Source organism: Tursiops truncatus, chromosome 3 (assembly GCF_011762595.2).
Source record: "Tursiops truncatus isolate mTurTru1 chromosome 3, mTurTru1.mat.Y, whole genome shotgun sequence".
NCBI classification, from domain to species: Eukaryota; Metazoa; Chordata; class Mammalia; order Artiodactyla; family Delphinidae; genus Tursiops; species Tursiops truncatus.
The window spans coordinates 51,082,554-51,104,965 of NC_047036.1; the positions used below are offsets into that span (position 1 = coordinate 51,082,554).

Below are 22,412 nucleotides of genomic sequence, written 5' to 3' on the forward strand. Positions count from 1 at the left end.
ACGTGGCAGAGCAGTTCTCCTGAGTTCCCTTATCCCACTGCTCTCTGCCTGGGTGCCCCTTCCCAATAAAGTCTTTTGCTTTGTCAGTACGTTTGTCTCCTCGGACAATTCATTTCCAAGTGTTAGACAAGAGGATTGGTGAGGTTGGGTGAGCAAATGCAGACCCTTTAAAGCAATACTGCGTGCTACCCATTCCATGGGACCCAACTCTCCAGGTTTAGGGGAATCTTCCTATAGCTAAAACATGCATGGGAAACCCAGAGGATGGTACACCATGCGATCGGGAAAGGTTTCTAAAACGCACCAGAGCCCTCTCTCAGGCCCTGGAAGGGTTCCCCCTTCCAGTAACATCTCTAAGTAATTTAACTGCATCCCAGAACAAAGCTCAAGAATATTTATGCAAATACAAAAACATACAGCACCCAGTAGGGTAAAATTCATGATTCTGGCATCCAATCAACCATCAGCTGAAGGAAAGAAGCAGAAAAGGAAGAGGAAGGAATAAAGTTCTATCTCAGAAATTTTATGGATGTTATAGTCACCTCCTCTCCTATCTTACGGCTATTAATATTTTCTTCTTTACACATCATAGTATTGTTTGAATTATTACAAAAGCATCCATTACTATTGTTATTTTTAAAAACTTGGTCAACAAAATGAATCACTAAAGTGAGAATACCAAACAAAAAGAGAACAAGAGAAATTTCTGCAGTGCTTTGAAAGGATGAAGTTCTCTCTCTCCCTGCTTCCTTTGCCTCCTCTTTCTGCCTACCTTTGCAGGAAGGCCTCAGTTTCTTTACCTCGATCTCTAACCTGTCCTTCCTTTCTCAGGTTAACTGAATACAGAATGCATGGCTAGTTTTTGGAGAAAATTTTGTTCTTGTCTTTGATATTTAAATTGGCAGATTTTAACATCTTACACATACTTCTCAAAGAAGAAGGGGTACTTCTCAACAGCCCCTCACTGGTAGTTCAGTGCCTTTTGTTCTGCCCTCTACCCTGCTTCCCCGGCCCTGCTCGTTTGCCTGAAACCCATCTGCCCTGTCCCTAGGCAAAGGGAATTTCAACTTCGGCTGCATCCGTTCAGATGGCAAACACGTCCCACACCACACCTCCCGTTCTCCTTCAGGTGGAATCTCTTTCTGGCATGGAGTGGGGACGCCTCCGTCAATTGAGGAAAAGTGGAGAGACGTCAGGAGAACGTGGAGAAAGCAGACGAAGGGAGAGGGAGAAAAAGGTACAGGGCCGGAGATCGGCAGATAATAGGACCGCTCAGTAGCGGGAGGGAGAAGCGCGTGTAAAGCGACCAGACACCATGGGGACGAGGGGAGGAGAGCGAGCAGAAGAGGCGCGCCCCAGGCTGACCGCCCAGGCAGTCAGCCCTGCATCGCAAGAGGCGAGCACGGCCGGAGGGGTCCGCGGGCGGGGCGGGACGTTTGTAGCCAGGGCAGATCGGGGGCTTAGCGTGCCCCTGCCCGCAGCCGCCCGAGATGAGCGAGGCCAGCCGGGTGTGCTCCGGCTACTACAGCCTCAACCGCAGCTTCGTGGAGCCCTTCCAGTGTCCCCAGCGCGGCGAGGGGGCCACCCTCATCTACTGCTGTGGCTTCGCTGACCTCAAGTACTGCTGCAGTGAGCCGGGCAGCTACTTCCCCTACAAGCATAGCTACATGTGGAGCCTCAGGTGGGTAGGCAGGGGGCTGGCGGCCATGGGGCTGGGGAGGCGACGAGTCGTGCCACGACGGGAGGAGGGAGGTCGCCCGCGTCCTTGCGACCTGCTCGGATCCCCCCGGGGGGACAGGAGCCTCCGAGGGCTGATGAGGGCCCTGCAGAGAACCCACTCGGTGCCACCCCCATCCGGCGAGGGTCGGGCAGTGGCGCCAGAAGTGTGAATACGCCGGGGTCCCCGGGCGAGGCGCGCGCGGGAGGAGAGCGGGCTCTGCGCCCAGGGCGCAAGCAGGGCCGCCCGGCGGGAGCGGACTACTCCTCACTCTCTCTCGCCGGCACCAGTCCGAGGCCTGCGGCTCTGCGGGCAGAGAAAGACAAGCACATAACTTAAGGAGGAGGTTTTAATTCTCTTTTTTATTTGTTTGGGCATTTGGTGCATTTGAATGGAAAAGGAGCTCCTTTGAGACTCAATGTGTTAACCAAAGATCAGAGTATTTTAAGCCTCTTTGCCGGTGAGAAGCAATTGGCTGTATCATTTAAAGTATCAAGAAAGGGTGTGTGTGTGTGTGTGTGTGTGTGTGTGTGTGTGTGTGTGTGTGTGTGTGTGTGTGTGTGTGTGTGTGTGTGTGTGTGTATGTTTCGACGTGCACAGGCAACAGGGCTTTGTAATTTGCCCTCTCAGTTGATCTCACACAGACCCCCAAACAGAAGTGGAGACCCACAGAGAGGAAGAGTTTCAGTTGCTGTGATTACACACTCCGTTGAACCTTTGCAGGACACCCCCTTTCTCAACACTTGAGCTCTTTGGCCATTGCTGGAAAGTGAAGAGACTTTCAAAGGTGGTGTCTTTCTTGCCTCTTTTTCCTATGATGGTAATTTAACATATTCCAATTCGTATTTACACAGATATTTTCATTACGAAATGCTTTTCCCCCCTCCACTCCAAAGGACTGCAGACTTAGAACCTGATTCTTTCATTTTGACTGGAGAATGAATGGGGTGCCAGGGTTACAGGAAAGAACTGCCACCCCACCTCAAACTGTTACTGACAAATTAGCTTATGTCTGGGAGAGAGAGAGAGGCTAACTCTGCTAAGTAAGAAGAAGAGTATTAGTTCTCCCAATCTCCTACCATGGTCCAGACTTTAGCACACATGTCAAGTCTACAGCAAATGACTTTAAATGTTATTTCTTAGAGCAATAAAGTCATTTGTTTTTGCACACTGCAAGCTTCAAAAAAATCTCAGAAGGAGTGCCTACTTACCAACAAGTTCAACTAACAAATTTGTATCATGCCAGAACAGGAAATGATGACAATTTATCCCTATTACTTGGGGAAGCAATTCGTATTGCACTGGCATATTATCCGGCCTTTTGGAAAATAACATAGTAGCCTGGCTCTGAGTCTTTGGAGGTGTTAATAATGGTGGCAGCACCTCCATGAGAGACTGGCAACTCTTAAGTCAAACTCAATTGGAAAAGTGCCTGGGATTCTCAGGTCCCTGAATAGTTCCAAAGTGACAAGCAGCAGAGGATAGAAAACCTTCCTAAGGTTTATGAGGGCACAAAGGAATGAACAGCTTGCTGGGGTCTTCATTTAGCATTGACAATGCAGCTCAGTTCCTGGGAAATATAAAAATCATTTCAACTGATGGCATCAGTTGGCAATGTTAAACCTGGGTTTCTATATGTGTATGTATAGCTGATTCACTTTGTTATAAAGCAGAAACTAACACACCATTGTAAATCAATCATACTCCAATAAAGATGTTAAAAAAAAAAAACCCACCTGGGGTTCTTCCTTAGTTATTGAGCTCTGAGAACACAACGGGAAGGTAAAAATTTAGAACTTCATTTCCCTCATATTCTTTGCTCTCTCCCCTAATTTAAAATAGTCCAACTGTGAAAAATACCCCAGAAGTCATTAGCATTTGTTCTGAGATTCTGCAGCCACTGCAGAAAGGCACAGGTATGGTACCTCCAGGTGAATGAATTTGCTAAGTAGGAGAATTCATTAATGTGACAGCAGCTACAGACCCTCTCTCAGGGACTGCAAAGCAAACTGCCCTATGGTGCTGTGAGGAAAGCATAATTCTCCCTTTTCTGTGTCTGGCCCACTCCCATCTCTTCTCCTCTTATAAATCCCTAACCTCTAAGGGTTTCCTTTGGAAACCTTCAGGACCTAGGAAAATAATGTGTGTTGCACAGGGCTACGCTTGAGTTCAATAAGTTATGTGTTGAAATGAATATTTTAGGAGATTCCCAGAGCTCCATCTTTATCTAGAGTTTTGCGTGCATAAAGCAACATTTCTATAAAGTGGAACCATGACAGTGAAACAGTTTGTCAGTATTATGAAGAACATCCTTTTATAACAGGAAGAAGTGACATGCTTTGTTTTTGTTTTTCCTTCCAATCATGTGGCCTGGTTTTTAAACTGTGTACATGTAAAGTCTGTAATACATACATTGAATTTAATTAAGTTGACAATTTTACTTTTAATTGACTAAATTATTTTTTCACTTTGAAGATGTTTTTAATAACCGGGTTCTCATTTCAGGGATCTTTCCAGATGTCTGGCCTCCTAGCTGCTTTATGAAGCAGATAATGTTAATTAAGTGGATTATGTTCCCATGTGTCTGTGCAGTCCTAACCCTCCCTACACATATGATCTACAAAAGTCAGCTTTGGTGCAAACAAGCATGAAAGAGGAGTTGCCAGAGCCAGGGAGTCTACCTCTTGGAAGAGAGGGCATCAAGTGAGGGCAAACTCCAATTTAAATAAGCAACTATATACTGACTCTAGCCAGAAAATTACCCAGTCTTCACTTCTGTGCAGGGCTAGGGGAACTGGGCTGATAGTAATTAACAAGCACAAGAATCTTTTGAAGTCTGCCCCCATGTCTGGCTCAGGAGGCAATCTCTAAATTGCAAGGGGGCTTTATCTCCTTAAATTAAGGATAAGTAGGATGAGCTTAGCCCCTCACTTTTTTTTTTTTTTTTTTTTTGGTGGTAACCGGGCCTCTCACTGTTGTGGCCTCTCCCATTGCGGAGAACAGGCTCCGGACGCGCAGGCTCAGCGGCCATGGCTCACGGGCCCAGCCGCTCCGCGGCATGTGGGATCTTCCCGGACCGGGGCACGAACCCGTGTCCCCTGCATCGGCAGGCGGACTCTCAACCACTGCGCCACCAGGGAAGCCCAGCCCCTCACTTTTAATTTTGTTCTTCCTCCCAAAGCAGTGACACACCTAGCACCCCTGGTCAAATCCTCCCTTCCCTCACTTTTGGCATGTCACATTTGTTCACGCCCTAATCTCTGGGAAATAGCAGAAGCTGAAAGGCAAGACAGGAAAATAATGAAGGAAAAGATCACTACTTTTCAGTGATCATTTCAATGATTGTTACTTTTCAATGATGATTACTTTTCAATGACTACTAATGGATCAAGCACCAGTCAATTATCGTTTATTTCCATTTATGAAACATTAATTACAAGCTAAATACTCTATTAAACACTTTTAATAAGTGTGCACATGACTATGGGAAAGTCAATAGAAGCATCTGCTCTTAAGCAGCTTAAAATCTAATTATAGGTGTTTACATACCCACACATACATATTGCTCATGAAGGTAAAGTACATATGTTTGCATATTAGTCTTGCAAGATAATTTTCTTTTTTCCAAACTTCTTTTCCCATTTAAAAATAAGTTCACAGGTTTCTGAAAATTGTATTATTTCTCAAGTGATTAGACTTATAGATAACTGTATCAGAAGGAATTGTTACAAATTTAGTGCAAATAATATCATATTTACACTGCATTTTTAGAGGAAAGTACAAGGGTTTCTTCCTAAATGCTAGAAGCTATTGGTGTTATGCTCTTTTAGAAAGGAAAAATTCAGATTGAACATGAACTTTACATAACTTTCATAAACATTGCTTTCCTTTAATTAAACTTTGTTCTCCTCTCTTGTAATGGTTGTGGTTTTGTATATTAATACATGATAACTCCCATACATGTCTCCAAAATAAAAGTTCTACACTTCCGGTAAACATTTGTTGCACTGTTTTTGCAGAGGTAGATATCTTTCTATTCATCTTTTATTGGTGAACCTAATCTTTCCTCCTAAAATATATTAATAATAGAGGTTTATCTGATAGAAATGTTTTTGAACCATCCCTAGAGAATCATGTGACCTTTTACTGTAATATGAATTCACATGGTATTCTATACCAATATTAACATATAAATGTATAGAGAAATATCATAAGAATTTGATGGTAGAAAAAGGTGAGCCATAGATTTCAATCATATACTGTTTATAATAAAACATAATTTGGTATGAATGACTGAAGCAAGTATTAACAATATTTAAACCTTTGTTTTATGTGCAAACAAGTTTGTGTGACAGTCACAGTGTTTTTTCTGTTTTCCTCAGCATTGGCGCTCTGATTGGACTGGGAATTGCTGCCCTTGTTTTACTTGCCTTTGTCATCAGCGTCTGTGTTCTTTGCTACTTATTTCTGTATACAAAGCCTCAGAGATTAGACACTGGCCTTAAACTTCAACACCTAGAGGCTATTTCCACTCAAGAAGGTAATCAGTAACTGTTATTTGTAACCAATTACCTGTAGTCTGTTCAAAATAATAACCTGTGCCTGGGTGACAGATCATTCTGTTAGCAATGAATGCTTTTTAAAAATCCAGTTTATTGGGCTTCCCTGGTGGCGCAGTGGTTGAGAGTCCGTCTGCTGATGCAGGGGACACGGGTTCGTGCCCCGGTCCGGGAAGATCCCACATGCCGCGGAGCGGCTGGTCCCGTGAGCCATGGCCGCTGAGCCTGCGCGTCCGGAGCCTGTGCCCCGCAACAGGAGAGGCCACAACAGTGAGAGGCCCGCGTACCGCAAAAAAAAAAAAAAAAAAAAAAAAAAATTCAGTTTATTATATGTCTTTATAAAACTTCACGTTAAATTAGGTCTTAATGATGAAATACCTTGGAGGGATTGTGCCCAAGGAAAAATAGTGGTAGGATGTAAATATTCTCATGAAAAAATAATACACTGATCCAGTAAATCCACCTTAATTTATTTATGTGTCTCTCAGTTTTAAAGGTTGTATCCTCTTGGAATTTTTAAATTTTGTTTTTGATGGAGCCAAAGAAGTCAAATAGATAGAAGAACAAAATATCCGATAATTAATTGTCAGTGTTGCATTGCTCTAGATTGGTTAGTCAGTAGTCAGTTAGGCATTACCTGTGTGCCTATGGTATGCAGAATTCAGAGGAGGTGTATTAAGTAATTCAGAGTCATATAAAAGAAACTAAAGAATAAATAGAAGTCAGTCTTTGTTCTTGAATAGATCACAAACTAGTTACGCTATACAGGTATGTGTATGTGTGTGTTTGTGTGTGTAGTGCAAGTATAAAGTAGAAATGTTTATGTAAGGTTTTCAGAACTGAGTCTCTTTGTTATCTTAATTATAATGTGCTACACATACTACTCATTATCATTATGAAACAGAAAGAATTGTTAAATTTTTTTGTGAATATAAATTTCTATTAGTGTATTTTAAAAGTAGTGATCATGAATTTTATTTAGATATACGTATTTTGAATATATTTTTAATAAAAATTTAGAATCTCTATATTACAGATATATATGTTTAGAATAAGACACAGGTGCTCACTAACTTCTATTTAAAAAGAAAGTGAAAAACTTTCTTCCAAAAAATTTAGAAAATTTCCTTCCCATATGCTCCATTTTAGCTGAATCCAGAAACATGTTTATGGAGTACATGCTGTGAGATCTTCTCAAATACACTAGCACCGCACGATTACTTTAGCTCTAGTTTTCTTCTCTGTAGAGACCTCAGAGGGTGCCCTGTATCACAAAGCAAGAAGCCAAGATCCCTTTGGAGTTCTTTTTCTGAAGTACTGTTTGGAGATTACATGGCCGAATTGACCAGTTGTTAGTTGAATTTAGTCCGATGGCTTAGACTCCGTTTCTCCACAGGCAAAATGAAGCAGTGGATTATCAAATAATCAAAAAGTAAAATAATTTTTGTCTCAATTGCTTAGATAATTTAAAGTATCAGTTCTTAAATTTTATTGTGTGTAAGAATCACTTAGGGAGTTTGTTAAAACCACGAACTCCAGACTCTGCATTTTAAAACAAATAGCTCCTCTTCCTGCCCTGCCCTTGCTCCCCTGCTGTCTACTCTCCACAGAGAAGCCAGAGTGAGCCTGGTAAAACCTAAGTCAGGTCAGGTCACTACTCTGGTCAAAACCCTAATTGCTTCCCATCTTTCAATAGATATGGAGTCCTAAACGTGAACTATGGGGGCTTTTGTGGTCTGCCCTTTACACCTTTATTTCTAGCATCTTATGCCCAGCCACCTTGGCCTCTTTGCTCTTCCTTGAAATTCCTGCCTCAGGGCCTTTGCACATGCTGTGCCCATTGTCTGGAATGTTTTTCCCTCACTTTCACTTTCTTTAAATCTTTACTAAAAGTCACCTTCCCAGGGAGTTCTTCCCTGGTCACTCAATCTGCATCTTTAACTTCAACATTTCATGCCTTCTTCCTGCTTTACTTTTCTCCTAAGCACTTACCACTAATCAACTATATATTTTACTTACCTGTTGTCCAATTTTTCTCTACTCCAACTAGAAAGTAAGTTCCAGGAAAGTAGAAATTTTTGTCTTGTTCGCTCACTACTGTTTCTCTAGTGCTTAGAACACAACAAATGTTTGTTGAATGAATTGAATGAAGTAGCACCGCACCTCTGTCGTAGGTGATCAAAGGAGCATGTTTATTGTCACCATTATAGTCATCAAACATTCACTGAGTGCCTCTTCTATACAATGCAGTGTGCTAAATAAAAATTGATTATTTTTCCTGATATTTTTCCTGATCTATCTCAGGGACTGCTCCAGAATTTTATTTCAAGCTGGATCTGAGAGCCCAGCAACAGAATTCGTTGGCTTGTTGACTCAAGTCTTTGTAGTCTTATGGCTCTTTAGCTAAGGAGATCCATTAGTGCACTTCCTATGTAGTTAGTTGAGGCTACTTTCTTACAATGAAATATCCCCACTCTGGCCCTCTGAAAAACACTATGTGTATCAAGTCAGCAAATTAATTCAATACACCTTTCCTGAGTGCTTACTCTTGGTAAGGCAGAATTTTATATGATCATTGCCTTCTGCTGCTTTCAAATTAGATGATTTTGGGCCCTTTGGTTGACATTAACCAAATAAGACATAGTGGAGAGCAGAAGACGAAATAGGTAATCCAAATGTCACCTGGAATAGGAAGAGAAAACGGTTCATATTTGAAAGCGACCCTTCAAAGTGATAATTAAAAACCATTGCTGTGCCTATCGTTAAATATGCATGCTTCATTCCAGTGATTCTCCCACCAAGGGATAAATGTCAGTGTTCTAGCTAGTGAGAAAACAAGGCTTTATTCCACTTAAGGAATGCCTTAAAGGTTAGGAACATTATGTTTGTGTAATAATTAAGCAAGTAAAATTACATTGGAGGAAAATTGGTTTCACCAGTTACCACTCCTTTCTTTGAAAACTATCTGTTCTTAAGAGTTGGCCTCCCATTATTTTAATTTTTAGAATTGAGACGTTTTTCATTACAGGCAATTTGAATGGCCTAAAGGGAAACGTGCTTTTGTGCACATACTAAAACTGACTTAAGGCACTGGACTTTTTTGTTTCTGTAAATGACAGTAGCATTAAAGAAGAAACAACAGGCCCAACACGGAGCCCTTTGTGCTAAGCCCCACATCAGCAAACCAAAACCTTACCTCACTGCAGTTTCAGCCTCTCCCAGGAGTGAAATTTTAAACCTATCCGTCTGGAATTTCCTGATCAACACTAGTAAGGTAATCTTCAGGATAGAGCCCTGCCCCTCCCCTAAAGGAAGGTGACCTGCCTGAAAAAAAATCCTTTCTTTTGTTTATGACTTCCTTGTCCTATCCCCTTCTGCCTATAAGACTCTTCATTTCCTACATCTTCTCAGAGCCCCTTTCCACTTGTTAGATGGGATGCTGTCCAATTTACAAGTCGTTGGATAAAGCCAACTAGGTCTTCAAATTCACTCAGCTGAATTTTGTTTTTTTAACAATAGTCTAATCTTAGACTATTTTGCCAAGATTTTTCTTTCATGTACCTTTGTTCTATTGGGGTTCATTATTTTTAATGTATACAATTTAAGACTTTATACATTTTGAATTGATCCTGAAAATAGCAGGTCTCTCTCTGGTAGTGCCTGTAGAGTTTAATTGGGCTACCTCCAGGGCTCACTTTGTACAGAGGTTCTATTGCTAAGCAATTGATCGGTCTTTACATTGTGTTCCATAATCATTTTCTTTCTTTTTAACTTTTGTGTTTTGAGTTACGCCTGTATCAAATGCCAATGTTTAAAAGAATACCGTGGTTTGTAAGTTGTACTGTATTGGACAAACAGTTCTGAGCAGAAGACGGCTGTGTGAAGGGCATCTTTCTGAGTAGACACCCCTGGGGCGAGGGCTCATTTCATAAGACGTGGAAGAATTAATGGTTAATGGGGGAGCAATTAAAGGATGAATGTCTTAGATCCCGGCTTCCCAAACTTTTCCACTGGAGAATCCTTAAAGGTAGATAAGAAAGGAATGTGTACCTCCAGAATTCCAAGGGTTAGAATGGAAAGCCCTGGCTTGTGAGCTTTAAATTATGTGAAGTTGCCCATTATATTTTTTAAATTGTGGGAATTTTTAATTTGATTGCTAATATAATGACTTGTTTTACTCTAATAATAACATGATATCCTTTCCATTTCTGAGTAAAACTGATGCTCCAAGAAGATAAAATATATTCATCCTGCGGTTTTGAGTATCCATTGACACCCTAGGGTTGTGGAGAGGGGTGGAGAATCGAGAGGGTTCTTAGAAGCAGAGTTTTTGATGAAAATGAGAAGGGCAGAGAGTAGAGCTGCTTGACACAAATAAAATAATACTGTTGTATGGGAATAATAGACAACTCCAATTATCTATTATTTGGTAGTCTCTTTTGCAAAGGCAGGCAATATAAATGGAAAAGGGTAAGCAAATCAGCAGTAAGGCACAGGTTGTCTAGGAGAAAAGCATAAATTATATATAGAATACTGAGAAAGCAAGCAAATTTGACGATTGTGTATACAATTGTTTGTTCTGCCTGTGAGCAAAATGGGACTTGGACCGTTCAGAATAGTCTACTATATTTCTTCTTAGAAGACACCCTTATACCCCTGGAAAGAAAACCTTTCCTTTAATTCACTTTCATTTTAGGAAAATTAGAAAATATAGAAAAACAAATAAACAAGTAACTTCATCCATGATCCCACCACACAGAAATAACAGATATTAACACCACGGTGAATATCCTTCATGGATTTTTTTTTCTATATATCTATAGATACATGTATATATAACAAAATTGGGAAAAAAACGAATCCTATAACAGCTTTTCTTTTTTCACTGAACAACAATGACATCATCGTTTGCCAATAAATAAACACCACTTTTAATGATTACATTTTATTACCTTGATGGAGTGCTATGAATTTTTATTCTTTTATTTTGACATAGTTCACACTTCCAGAAAAGTTGCAAGAAAAGTATAGAAAAGGTTGTATACCTTTTCCCAGATTTACTAATTGTTAATATTTTACCTCACTTTTTTCAAAATTGACTTTCTTTTCATGTATATTTTCTGAACCATTTGAAAATAATTTGCAGATATCATGCTTTTTAACCACAAATATTTCAGTATGTGTTTCTTAGGAACAAGGATTTTTTTTCCCTACATAGTATTACAGGACATTTATCAAAGTCAGGAAATGTAACAGTGATAGAGTAATATTATCTAATCTGCAGTTCATATTAAAATTTTCCAATATCCTTAAATAGCTATTTTTTTCTTATCTACGATCTAGTCCAGAGTTACATCTTGTAATTAGTTATCATATTTCTTTAGTCTTTTGTTTTTTGAAACTTATTTTTATTTTAAATCATCCTTTTACCTTTCTTTTTTTCAATTGAAGTATAGTTGATTTACAATGTTGTGTTAGTTTCTGGCTATACAGCAAAGTGAGTCAGATATATATATATATATATATATATATATATATATGAATATACGAAGTTACTATTTTTCCTTTTGCCATTACTAAGTAATTTGTTGGGAGGTATGAAAAAATCCTGTTCCTCCTCCAACTTTCACGCACCCATTGATGGCTCTTGACTGAATCTTTTCATTCAAAATTTCAAGATAATTTTAGAACTATTATTATGATAGCTATGAAATGGTGATTTTCTAACCTCATCATTCCTTCTGTGTTTATTAGTTGTTATTCTACTACAAGGAAGAGCTTTCCCTTTCCCCCTATTTACCTATTAATTAATTTATTAATATCAGTATGGACTCAGATTCTTTATTCTAAAATAGTCTATTACTATCATCATTTATTGATTCTTAAATTATCTCAGATTTGGCCTGTGGGAGCCCCTTTAAACTGGGTCCTATATCCTTTTGAAATATGTCCATCACTTTTTGAGCATTTTTTTTTGCTCTCTGTCACAAAATGTTCTTGAGCAGCCTGTGCTTTTCCTGTTCCAGCCCTGAAATCTGCCATTTTTCCAAGAAGTCTCCAAGAAGTTGCCCTTTTAGTTGGAATGGTGTTTAGAAACCAGTCTGGGTATATCATATTTTATTAAATTATTGACTTTGAACTAGCTTCCATTTTTTTCTATTATACACAAGCATTGAACATTGAAGTATTTTCCTAGCATAAATCCCTAGGAATGGAATTGCTGACCAAAGATTTGGTACATATAAAAGTCTTTGGATACAAATTGCTAACTGTCCTCCAGAAAAGTACTATTTCATGAGTATTTTTATTTCAAAAGATATATATCTTACTAATTTCACTGAGGGAAACAATACAGTGTTTTATTTTAAATTTATCTAATTACGAGCAAGGGTGGACATTTTCATATTTATTTGTCATTTTCTTTGTGGTATATTGTTGCTCATATCTTATACACATTTTTCTATGGGGGCGTTCATTTTTCATTGCTTTATAGGAACTTTCCATACAGTAACTAAATTCTTTTTCACATAGATTGCAAGTATTTTTCATAGCTGTTCCCTTTTTAATTTTATGTGACAATTTTTCAACTGTAGAAGTTTCTCCTTTTGTGATTTCTTCCTTTAATTTCATACTTAGAAAGTTCTTACTTCACTTTAAGATATAAAGATATTCACCTATATTTTCTTCTAATACAATACATACATTCACTTGTTTTTTAACATTTAAATCATTAATAATCCTGGAATTAAAATTTTTGTGTAAAGTGTGAGGTAGGGATATGCCTTTATTTTTATTTTACAAATGAGCCAATTGTCTAAATATTTATTGGGAAATCTATCCTTGTTTTCTTGCCAGTTTAAAATGTCACCTTTGTCATCAACTAAATTCTTATATATACTGGGATCTGTTTTTAGACTTTCTGTTCTGTTAAATTTATCAGTCTGTTTATTCTTAAGCCAATAATATACTTTAAAAATTACTGTAGCTATATAATTTAATATCTAATTAGGGAAGATTTTCTCTTCCTTCCCATTATGCTTCTTTTTCAGTTTCTTAGCTACTCTTGTTTCAGTATTCCAAATAAACTTCTGAATCACATTGTCAAATTTTTAAAAATCAAGTGGCATTTTGATGGGTTTTGTATTAAATTTATAGATAACTTCGGGAGCTATTTTTCTTAGTAGCCTTAATATTGATTCAACCAAATTCTACTCAAAACATTTATTAATTACGCTGCCACATTATTTTTAAATGCCATTCTTTGTTTCAGAGAGGCTTTAAAAACTCACTGAGATCTTAGTAGAAGATGGGGTAATTTGAACTCAATGGCAGAAAAGGTCACTTGTGTCTCCTAAAGGGGCCTTTCTACTGAAAATAATGAGTCTGGAATTTCCTACAACTCTTTTTGTTTCTAGAATGTAGAAAACCAAATTGCTCAGCAGAGCTCCTGCTACTTTTAGCATTTGTGAGTCCTCCTCAGGGAGCAGGGTTAAGCAATGCTGGTGGATGCTGGAACCAAAAAGCAAAATAGAAGCCAGTCTCTCAATTGTGAAAATCCATTTAAAGGATTTAAAATATCAGCCAAATTCCTTTGTGAGCTATGTTAGTCATCTATAGTTGAATTTAACAATGCAGAAAAGAAAAAAAAATGTCCAATTGTGGAAAAAATAGGGTAGGGAAAACATTTCTGGAGAGAACTGCCTTCATTCCTTGATGGATGGGCAAAGCAAAAGGGCAAGTCTAAGATTCTAACTTTCACAATGGATTTTTAACTGTATTTACACGAGATACCTGCGTATCCTCAAGGGGAAGGCAGGGCATTGAAGAAGGGAGAAGTCAATAGGTCAGGTCAGTAGGCAAGTTTTGCTCACTTCACCGTTTACCTCAGATCCAGTTCTTTGCATTGTATTAAATTTAAAGGGAAAATGTCCCCTAGTAAATAAAGAACACTTTTAGGGTGCAAATTTAAGATTGCTTGTTTCCACTAGAAAGAAATGCAGGGTGAGTGGGATGTGTAGATTTCTACTAAAGTGAGCCAGCTGATTAGTCATTGAAGCTGCTGTTGGGCAGCAGATAGGTAATGCAGAAGCTAGAAGGACACAGGCAGATAATGGCAGAAAAGCTTAATTACCGCTCTGCCACATAGCCAGGAGATGAGACCTGCAGAGGGCCCAGCATTCTTTTGATATTTTGAAATGGCAGGTAAGAGCAGAGTTCATAGAAGATTTATAGGATAAATGGATCCCTGAGGAATGCTTCTGAAAATGAATGTAAAATTTAACTATTATAGAAAAAATATATTGGCCTAGTTTGTGATGAGGCTAGGCGGATTTTGTTTGATGAATTTGATTTAAATGGCGAATTTTATTTGCTTGATGAATTGCATTTAAATTTTGGCAAAGGCCAAAACAAAGCTTTAATTTAAATGCCAGGCTGAGAGGTATAGGATTAAAGGAAGGTTGAGATTTACATATGATGACCAGACTGAAGAAAAGAATAAAAATGGGACACTAGCAGCAGAAGGAGCAACTAATGTCAACCCAGGAAAGCACAGTGATGTTGGATCTTCCCAGTCTGCACTCAGGTAAAGAAAAGGAGAAATTAAATTAAAAAAAACCCTTTATATGTAACAAATCCCTTAAGAGCTCAATGGTATAACAGATTTCTTGTTTAAAATTTAATCCATGTTGTAACCTCGTGACAGAAGAGGCAGCTGGTTTTATCTCTACTCTGTTGGTTAAGAAATTCGTTTCTATTTATTAAAGGAAAACTAGGAAAAGGTGAGGTTGCTGAGACTTTTCCTCTTCTCTCTTTAAAAATCATTCCAAAGGGATGCAGTTAGCTGGACTCTGATATCACTACAGCACAGCCCACTTACAGCAGTTGTTTTTTCCATAATATGCCCAATTAATTCTATCTTACCAGAGGGATATACATTGAAAGCACGTTTGGACTTTTATAAGCTGCAGGAAGAGAGGGAACACCAGGGTGTTGACTTGCTAATCAAAGTTCCTGCTTCAAATAGTGTCAGTATGGTGTTTATATCAAATCTTTTCTTGTTCCTGTAGCAAATCAGTTTGGTTAGGGGAACTGCATTGCCTTAAGAAGCCAATCTAAGAAATGATCTTTGTACCTGCACTGGTTAGAAGGATCCAGTAGTCAAGGAAATAATGAATCAGGGTTGGGGAGTGGGGGGTTTTACAAGTCCTAGATGAAGGAAAATCTATTGATAGGATACTGGAATGTATTTTGCAAGCCTTTAAATCTCAGAGGGCAGTAGACAGGTTAAACTCGTTGTTTCCAGAAAAACACGTAATGGAAACCAGAGCTGTCAGAATAGAGATGGCTTAAGAGAGAACCCCAGACTAAGGGGTTCTTAGAACCCCAAACTAAGTGAGGAAATAAATTCCTGAGTTTAACTCCCATAAAAAGAAAAAAAAAACCCTGTATGTGACAAGGTAGAAAAACCACCTTGAAAGTCTCACTAGAATATTAAGAATTTAAGTATGTAAAAACCTTAGGAAACATGAAGGACTTGAATTAATCAAATGTTATAGTCTTCAGACTTCCAGGATTTCAAATAAAAGGTTAAAATTTTAGATGTTTGGGCTTCCCTGGTGACGCAGTGGTTGAGAGTCCGCCTGCCGATACAGGGGACACGGGTTCGTGCCCCGTTCCGGGAAGATCCCATATGCCGCGGAGCGGCTGGGCCCATGAGCCATGGCCGCTGAGCCTGCGCGTCCGCCCCGCAACGGGAGAGGCCACAACAGTGAGAGGCCCGCGTACCGGAAAAAAAAAAAAATTTTAGATGTTTAAAAAAATGCTAGAGGGGCAAGATAGGGGAAGAGGATTAAGAGGCACAAACTATTATGTATAAAATAAATAGGCTACAAGGATATATTGTACAGCATAGGGAATATAGCTAATATTTATAACTTTAAATGGAGTATAATCTATAAAAATACTGAATCACTATGTTGTATGCCTAAAACTAATATGATATAAATCAACCATACTTCAATAAACAAAGAAAAGAAATGCTTATATAAGATACAAATTCTGCCCAGATAATATGAAACTAATTTACATCTTAAATCCTTGGTCTTTTACCTTTACCTGCTGTGATACCGGAGAGTACAAACGATACTGAACCATAAAAATAAGCCTACAAACATTTTGTTTTTCAAATATTACAAATGTTATATAAGGAAAATAGTTTCAAGGGTCTCTCTCTCTCTCTCTCTATATATATATATACCCCATTACTTAAGTATTTAGTAGTTAAATTTGAATCCATATATCTTTTAAAGTCTACTTTGCAAATAACAGTCAAGAATTTATCAGGTCATCAAATTTTCATGCTAGCTTTCCCTACTACATTTATCTTAACCAATTTTGCTTGCTGACTGGGCAAAGAGCTACTTGCCAGGCTAGAAAATGTTGTGCCTACAACAAATTAACTTTTTGTTGTTTTTGTTTAAAAATCAAATTATATAGTCAAAACATTATGATTGGATGTTTAGAAGTAGAACACTAATTTAACACCAAAAGAGTTCAGATGTAATGAAATAAAGCCATATATTGTACTGCTCTAGGCCCTATATTTTAAAATTATGATACTTTTAATATTAGCCCAGAGAATAATGCCACACGTTTCAGGCCTATGGGCAAGATGTGGGAGCTGTAGTGAGACATCATCGTTCAAAACTTATCAATAATATTGCTCCTTTGAGTGTTGATCTATGAAAACCACCCATAGTGAGGGATGTCCTCAGTGACTCTAGAAAGCAGTCTATACAATTAGTTATAAATGGGCAAAGCCAGGCAGTATGAACACACTTAAAGGTGAGGCTTAGACTTATCTAAAGAAAAAAAGTGAAAAAGTCATATAAGAAGAGAGACTAGATGGCAAAAAAGTAGAGGAAAGCTACTTCTAAGAGTGAAACCTCTTGGCTAGTGAGTCCCCCTTCCCCTTAGGTAGGTTTGGAGCACATTTTCCAAAACCTAAAGGACAAATAAGAGTTTTTCAAGCAAAGATTAGAGAATTAGGGATATCAGGCAGCTGGAAGTATGCAAAGGCATGGGGCAGAGAGAGAGCAAGAGAGCAGGCCAAGTCTGGGGAGCCTGTCAGTCAGTATTTCTGTGTGTCTGAAATGCCAAGTACCAGGAAGGGAATGGGGCGAGCTGAGCCGGGACAGGGAAGTAGGGCTCATCCTCAGCCTAACCAAGAAATTAAGATTTGATCCTAAAGAATTTTAAGCAGAGAGAAGCTGATAGTAAATGCCCTGAGGAAACATTATGAAAGTATTAACTATTATTGTATTGCTGATAGTTTTGCATCTTTTCTCACTTAACATTGTATTCTGAGCATTTTCAATGTAATTAAAAATTTCTCAGAAATCACTTTTTCAGATTAAATGGCTGCATCATACTTATGTACGATAATTTAGCAATTTCCCTATTATAAATTTAGGGTACTTACAGTTTTTTGGTATTGAAAAGAATCAGTGAATATCTTTATAAGTTTTAGAGCTCATCTCTTATGGTTTCCTTGGGAACTTCATGCAAAAATCACAAGGTAGGAACACTCCAGACTTAAAAATAAATGTACCAGTTTACACTCCCATCATGCCATCCCACTGGCCCTGCTTTCTAGGGCCAAGCAGGACATCCCCCACTATGGGTTGATTTCATAGACTAACACTCAAAGGGGTAATATTATTGATAAGTTTTGAAGGATGATGTCTCACTACAGCTTCCAGATCTTGCCCATAGGCCTGAAACATGCATGGCATTATTCTCTGGGCTAATATTAAAAGTATCTTGTTTAAAATGTGGAGCCTTGAGTGGTATGATATATGGCTTTATTTCTTTTCTTCTGAATTTTTGTGACGGTAAAATAAATTACTTAAATTACTCTTGGCCAAGAAAGATTTTATCTGTTCCTAATTGAGACATGAAAAATGGTAATTACCTTTTGAATTTACATTTCTTTCTGACTAGTACATTGGAGATTCAGTAGATCTTTTGCCCATCTCTTTACTGATTAAGAGGTGTTAATGTCTTACATATTGATATGTAAATTCTGGTTATATGTTAGACATGCATCATGTGTTCTAAACATTTCTTCCCAGTTGGCTTTCAATCTTGTCTTTTGCAATCTACAACTTTAAAGTTTTTACTATGCCACACTTTCAATCTTATCATTTCACTCAACAAATTTATTGAACATTAGCTATGTACAATGCAATTCTTCTGCATCATCAATGAAAAATATAGTAAAAGATCTCTGGCATGTGGTGCTTACATTTTAGTGAGAGGAGACAGATAATAAACATAATAAAAAGGTAAATTATATTAGAAAATAAATGCTATGGGAAAAACTGGAGAGCAAAGGGATTGGGGATGGGGTGGGGGGAATGTAGGTTGCAATTTTAAATACGGTGTTTAGGTCTCATTGAAAAGGTGACTTCTGAGCAAGGATTGGAAATTAGGGAGTTATCCTGCAGACAATCTGAGGGAAGAGCATGCCAGACAGAGTGAACAGCCAGTGCAAAGGCCCTGTGGCTGGAACATGCCTGAAATGTTTGATCAAAGAGGTTGGGAAGACAATCTGAGGGAAGAGCATGCCAGACAGAGTGAACAGCCAGTGCAAAGGCCCTGTGGCTGGAACATGCCTGAAATGTTTGATCAAAGAGGTTGGAGTGAATGAGAGGATGAAGTAGAAGAAGATGAAGTCAGGGAGATTAATGGTGTGTGTGTGTTTGTGTGTGTGTGTGGACATGTAGGCCATTATAAAGACTTGGGTGAAATGGAGGGTTCTTTGCAGAGGACACGCTTTGACTTACGTTTCAAAGGATCACTCTGAGTGTTGTGCTGAAAATAGAACAGTGGTAGCAGTGAAGGTGGTCTGATTTTGGATGTGTTTTAAAAAATGTAGTCAACAGGCTATCAGATAAATTGGTGGTGGGGTTGAGGGAAGAGGAACCAAGACTGACAGAGGTTTTTGTCCTGAGCAACTGAACACATGGAAGTTGCCGGCAATTGAGAAGAGGAAGACTGTAAGTGGATTGGGCTTTTTTTTTTTTTTTCCTGGGAATGATCCAAATATCAGTTTTGGACTAAGTTGGAGATGTCTGCTAGATATCCAAGTGGAGATGGCAAGTTGAGTCTGGAGTTCAGGAGAGGTGTGGGTTAGAGACACATATCTGGGAGTCATCAGCAGAGATGGTATTAAAAACTGTGGGACTAATCAGCCTAAGATGCTTGGGAGAGGAAAAGGGACCAACAAGAAAGATGGAAAAGGAGCAATGGTGACACAGGAGCGAGTCAAGGAAGGGTGGCATCTGGGAAGCCAAGAAAGAAAATGCTGCTGATAGGTCAAATAAGATGTGGCTTGTGAGCTGAACTGTGGGTTTAGCAACAGGGGGTTATTAGTAACATCTGTGATTTCTTGCACTGCTTTCACATAATTATAAAATTATTTAAATATATTTAAATTTGCATATATTGGTGAAATATATGACATTATTTTCACACTTAATTTTTCTAACATCATTCATTGATTAATAATCCATTTCTTTGCTATGAGCTTGTTAGTCGAACTTCTGATGAACAAATATCCACATTCCTCTACCCTTGTGCATTTTGGACTCATTTATATAGAACGAGTGAATGGGATTGTGGGATGAACATGCTCTTTTTAAATGTTACACTCAACTGATTATAATGGCAAAGCCTTAAGATTGTTGTAAATTATTATGATCGATTTTAGTTTTGTTCCCTTTATGCATAAGGACAGTCACACTTTTATTAAGCAACCCAGAAACTGTTACCTTCTGACCAAATGTGTAGTTTCCTCCGTGGAATTGTGGAGAAAGAAAGGTAAGCATGGAAACGAAATCCTTACTTCTGTTACTGAGTATTTCCCTTATTTGACTTTCAGGAGAAAATGCTCAAAAACAACTTTGAAATGATTCAATTCTCACTCATCCATAAGGTCTTTAGGACATCATATTTCCAACGTTCCTAAAAAGTTTATTTTTTTAAGGACAAATTTTAAAGTAAGATTTGATGTCATAATTTCAAATAGTTATTTCATTTTGTTTTGTGTATTTGCAGGCAGCTCAAATAGAAAAACCAAAGCCCCCAGTTCAAATTCAACAAATGAAACATTCTATGAAGCTGATGATATAATTCAAGAAAAGACAATGGATATGACACAAATCAACACTGCTTACTGTTAAATATCCTGTGTTGTAAAAGCTCACTGGAGAGATGGAGCAACAAAAATAAAGAGTTCACTTCAAATACAGTTTGTAATAATACTTTTCAAAAACTCACCATGCACAAAGCAAGACACAGCTGCAGTTTTGATCATTCAATTAATTTATTAAACACCCACTAAGGTTTCTGATAGATTTCCATGTGCATAAGTTTACTTTTATTTGCTAATTAAGATGTTTCTACATTACATGAAATTATGTTAATACTTCAGGAGAAATTATAGAATTTATCAATAACAAGATAAGCACACCTATGTCAGTGAAGAACAATGAGAAGTTTATGTCACATTACCAGCACTTCACAAGTTTCTCACACCTCGAGGCAGTTATTTTTATAAGAGATGGTACTAGGTAAGTAAATCTCGGGGAGGGGGGGGGGCCTTATGAATGAGAAGTGGTGTGTTCTTAAGTCTCTTAGAAATCAACCTATGCCTTTTTTAGGGGATTTGCTGTATTATTGCCTTTATAAAAACTAACATTCAATAACAAAATGTATCACTATGTATAATCTGCATGATAAATATTTTCTGCAAGGGATAACCATAACAAAAATCCTTCACTGATAAAGTTCCTAAGGAATTTCTAGAATGAAAGTTATAAAACAAACAAGTTAGTTTTCTGGTCCAACCTAAGGCTACTGCAGTGGTATCACTTAGACATCTAGAAATAAAACCACAGTTTCTGCAAATTAAAATTGTTTTAAAAGATTTTAATTCATAAGTGTGATTTCTATTATAAGAACACAGACCTGGTCCTATAATGGAATTCAATAGGAAAAAAAAATTAATTTTAGGCTGGCTCTGCTGAACACATCTACCGTATTGTACAAAGTTTCTGTAGTTAGAAGACTAGCCTTTCAAAATGTGTCAAATACAGCTTCTCTGGTCTGCTGGGGGAAAAGAAAGGAATGCCTTATGGCTCTCAGGTATGCAAACTCGGGGTTAGAAACTTTTGGCCATTAGCCTGTCAAAATTTCTACTAAGAACGGGGGATTCCAGTGCTGTCCAGTAGAGGTTTCTGTGATGATGGAAATGTTCTTTCTATATCTGCACTGTCTGGCATGGTAGCCACTAGCCACATGTGGCTTACTCAGCACTTGAAATGTGGCTAGTGCAACTGAAGAGACACATTTTCATTTAATTAATCTAAATTTCAATAGCCACATGTGGCTACACTGACAGCATAGTTCCAGATCATTATTGCAACACCCTACTGCCAGTGTTGGATTTCACATTCAAAAAGAGCACAGTATTGCCAATGTTTAAATATTAAAATTGCTCAGGGTGTGTGTGAAGTCTGAAAGTTGAAACATTTCCATTACAAAAATGACATGTGGTCATAAAAGCAAAGAATTTTCATCTATTTTTGTGAAAGCACATAAAGTGTGGGTACTTCTTCATCTTTTATCCAGCTTTGATAAAAAACCCCAGAAAATTGGCTATCTTGATACACAGATATTAATAATTATATTACTGATTAGATGTTGCCTCAGGTGAAAATCTAGGTTGAGAAAGTTAGTTAAGGCACTGGTAAGTCTACTTTTGTTGCTCAAGGGGAAGAGCAGAGGCCAGACAAGAAGCAGGAAACTTAGAGACTCAGGGCCAGCAAAATGCTCCTGGTTCCCCAGACTCTTCCCAACCTGTGGGACAGGCAAACTGGGGCTGGGCAAGGCTGCATGCATCACGGGCTGTGCTCTACAAGAGGCAACCCAATTCTCTGGCGCTCTGCAAAATTTTAGAGGAGTTGGGAGGAGACAAGTGAGGTCTGAAGATCCTGGGCTTCGCAAGTGAAATTATCATTGAGCTGGCCTAACAAACCCTACTGTTCTTGGATGCCAACTGCCCAGGAAAA

The 22,412-nt window shown here is 38.3% G+C and overlaps 2 protein-coding genes across 4 annotated transcripts in view; one reads left to right on the forward strand and one right to left on the reverse strand.

Annotated features, from left to right (window-relative positions):
* Nucleotides 1–22,412, reverse strand: part of SREK1IP1 (SREK1 interacting protein 1) — an 84,914-nt gene that overhangs the window by 2,426 nt on the left and 60,076 nt on the right. The window contains exon 6 of one of the 3 annotated variants that reach the window (XM_073802157.1): nucleotides 8,445–8,958. The exons of the other annotated variants lie outside the window; for them this stretch is intronic. Within the exon in view, the coding sequence (XP_073658258.1) occupies nucleotides 8,873–8,958 (86 nt within the window). The 3' untranslated portion in view covers nucleotides 8,445–8,872. Of the gene's footprint in view, nucleotides 1–8,444; nucleotides 8,959–22,412 lie in introns of those variants that run through there. 3 annotated transcript variants of the gene reach the window in all.
* SHISAL2B (shisa like 2B) lies at nucleotides 1,491–20,526 on the forward strand. Its single transcript, XM_004329300.4, has 3 exons — nucleotides 1,491–1,681; nucleotides 6,100–6,257; nucleotides 20,398–20,526. The coding sequence occupies exons 1-3, from the start codon at nucleotides 1,491–1,493 to the stop codon at nucleotides 20,520–20,522; spliced, it is 474 nt and encodes a 157-aa protein (XP_004329348.1). The 3' UTR covers nucleotides 20,523–20,526.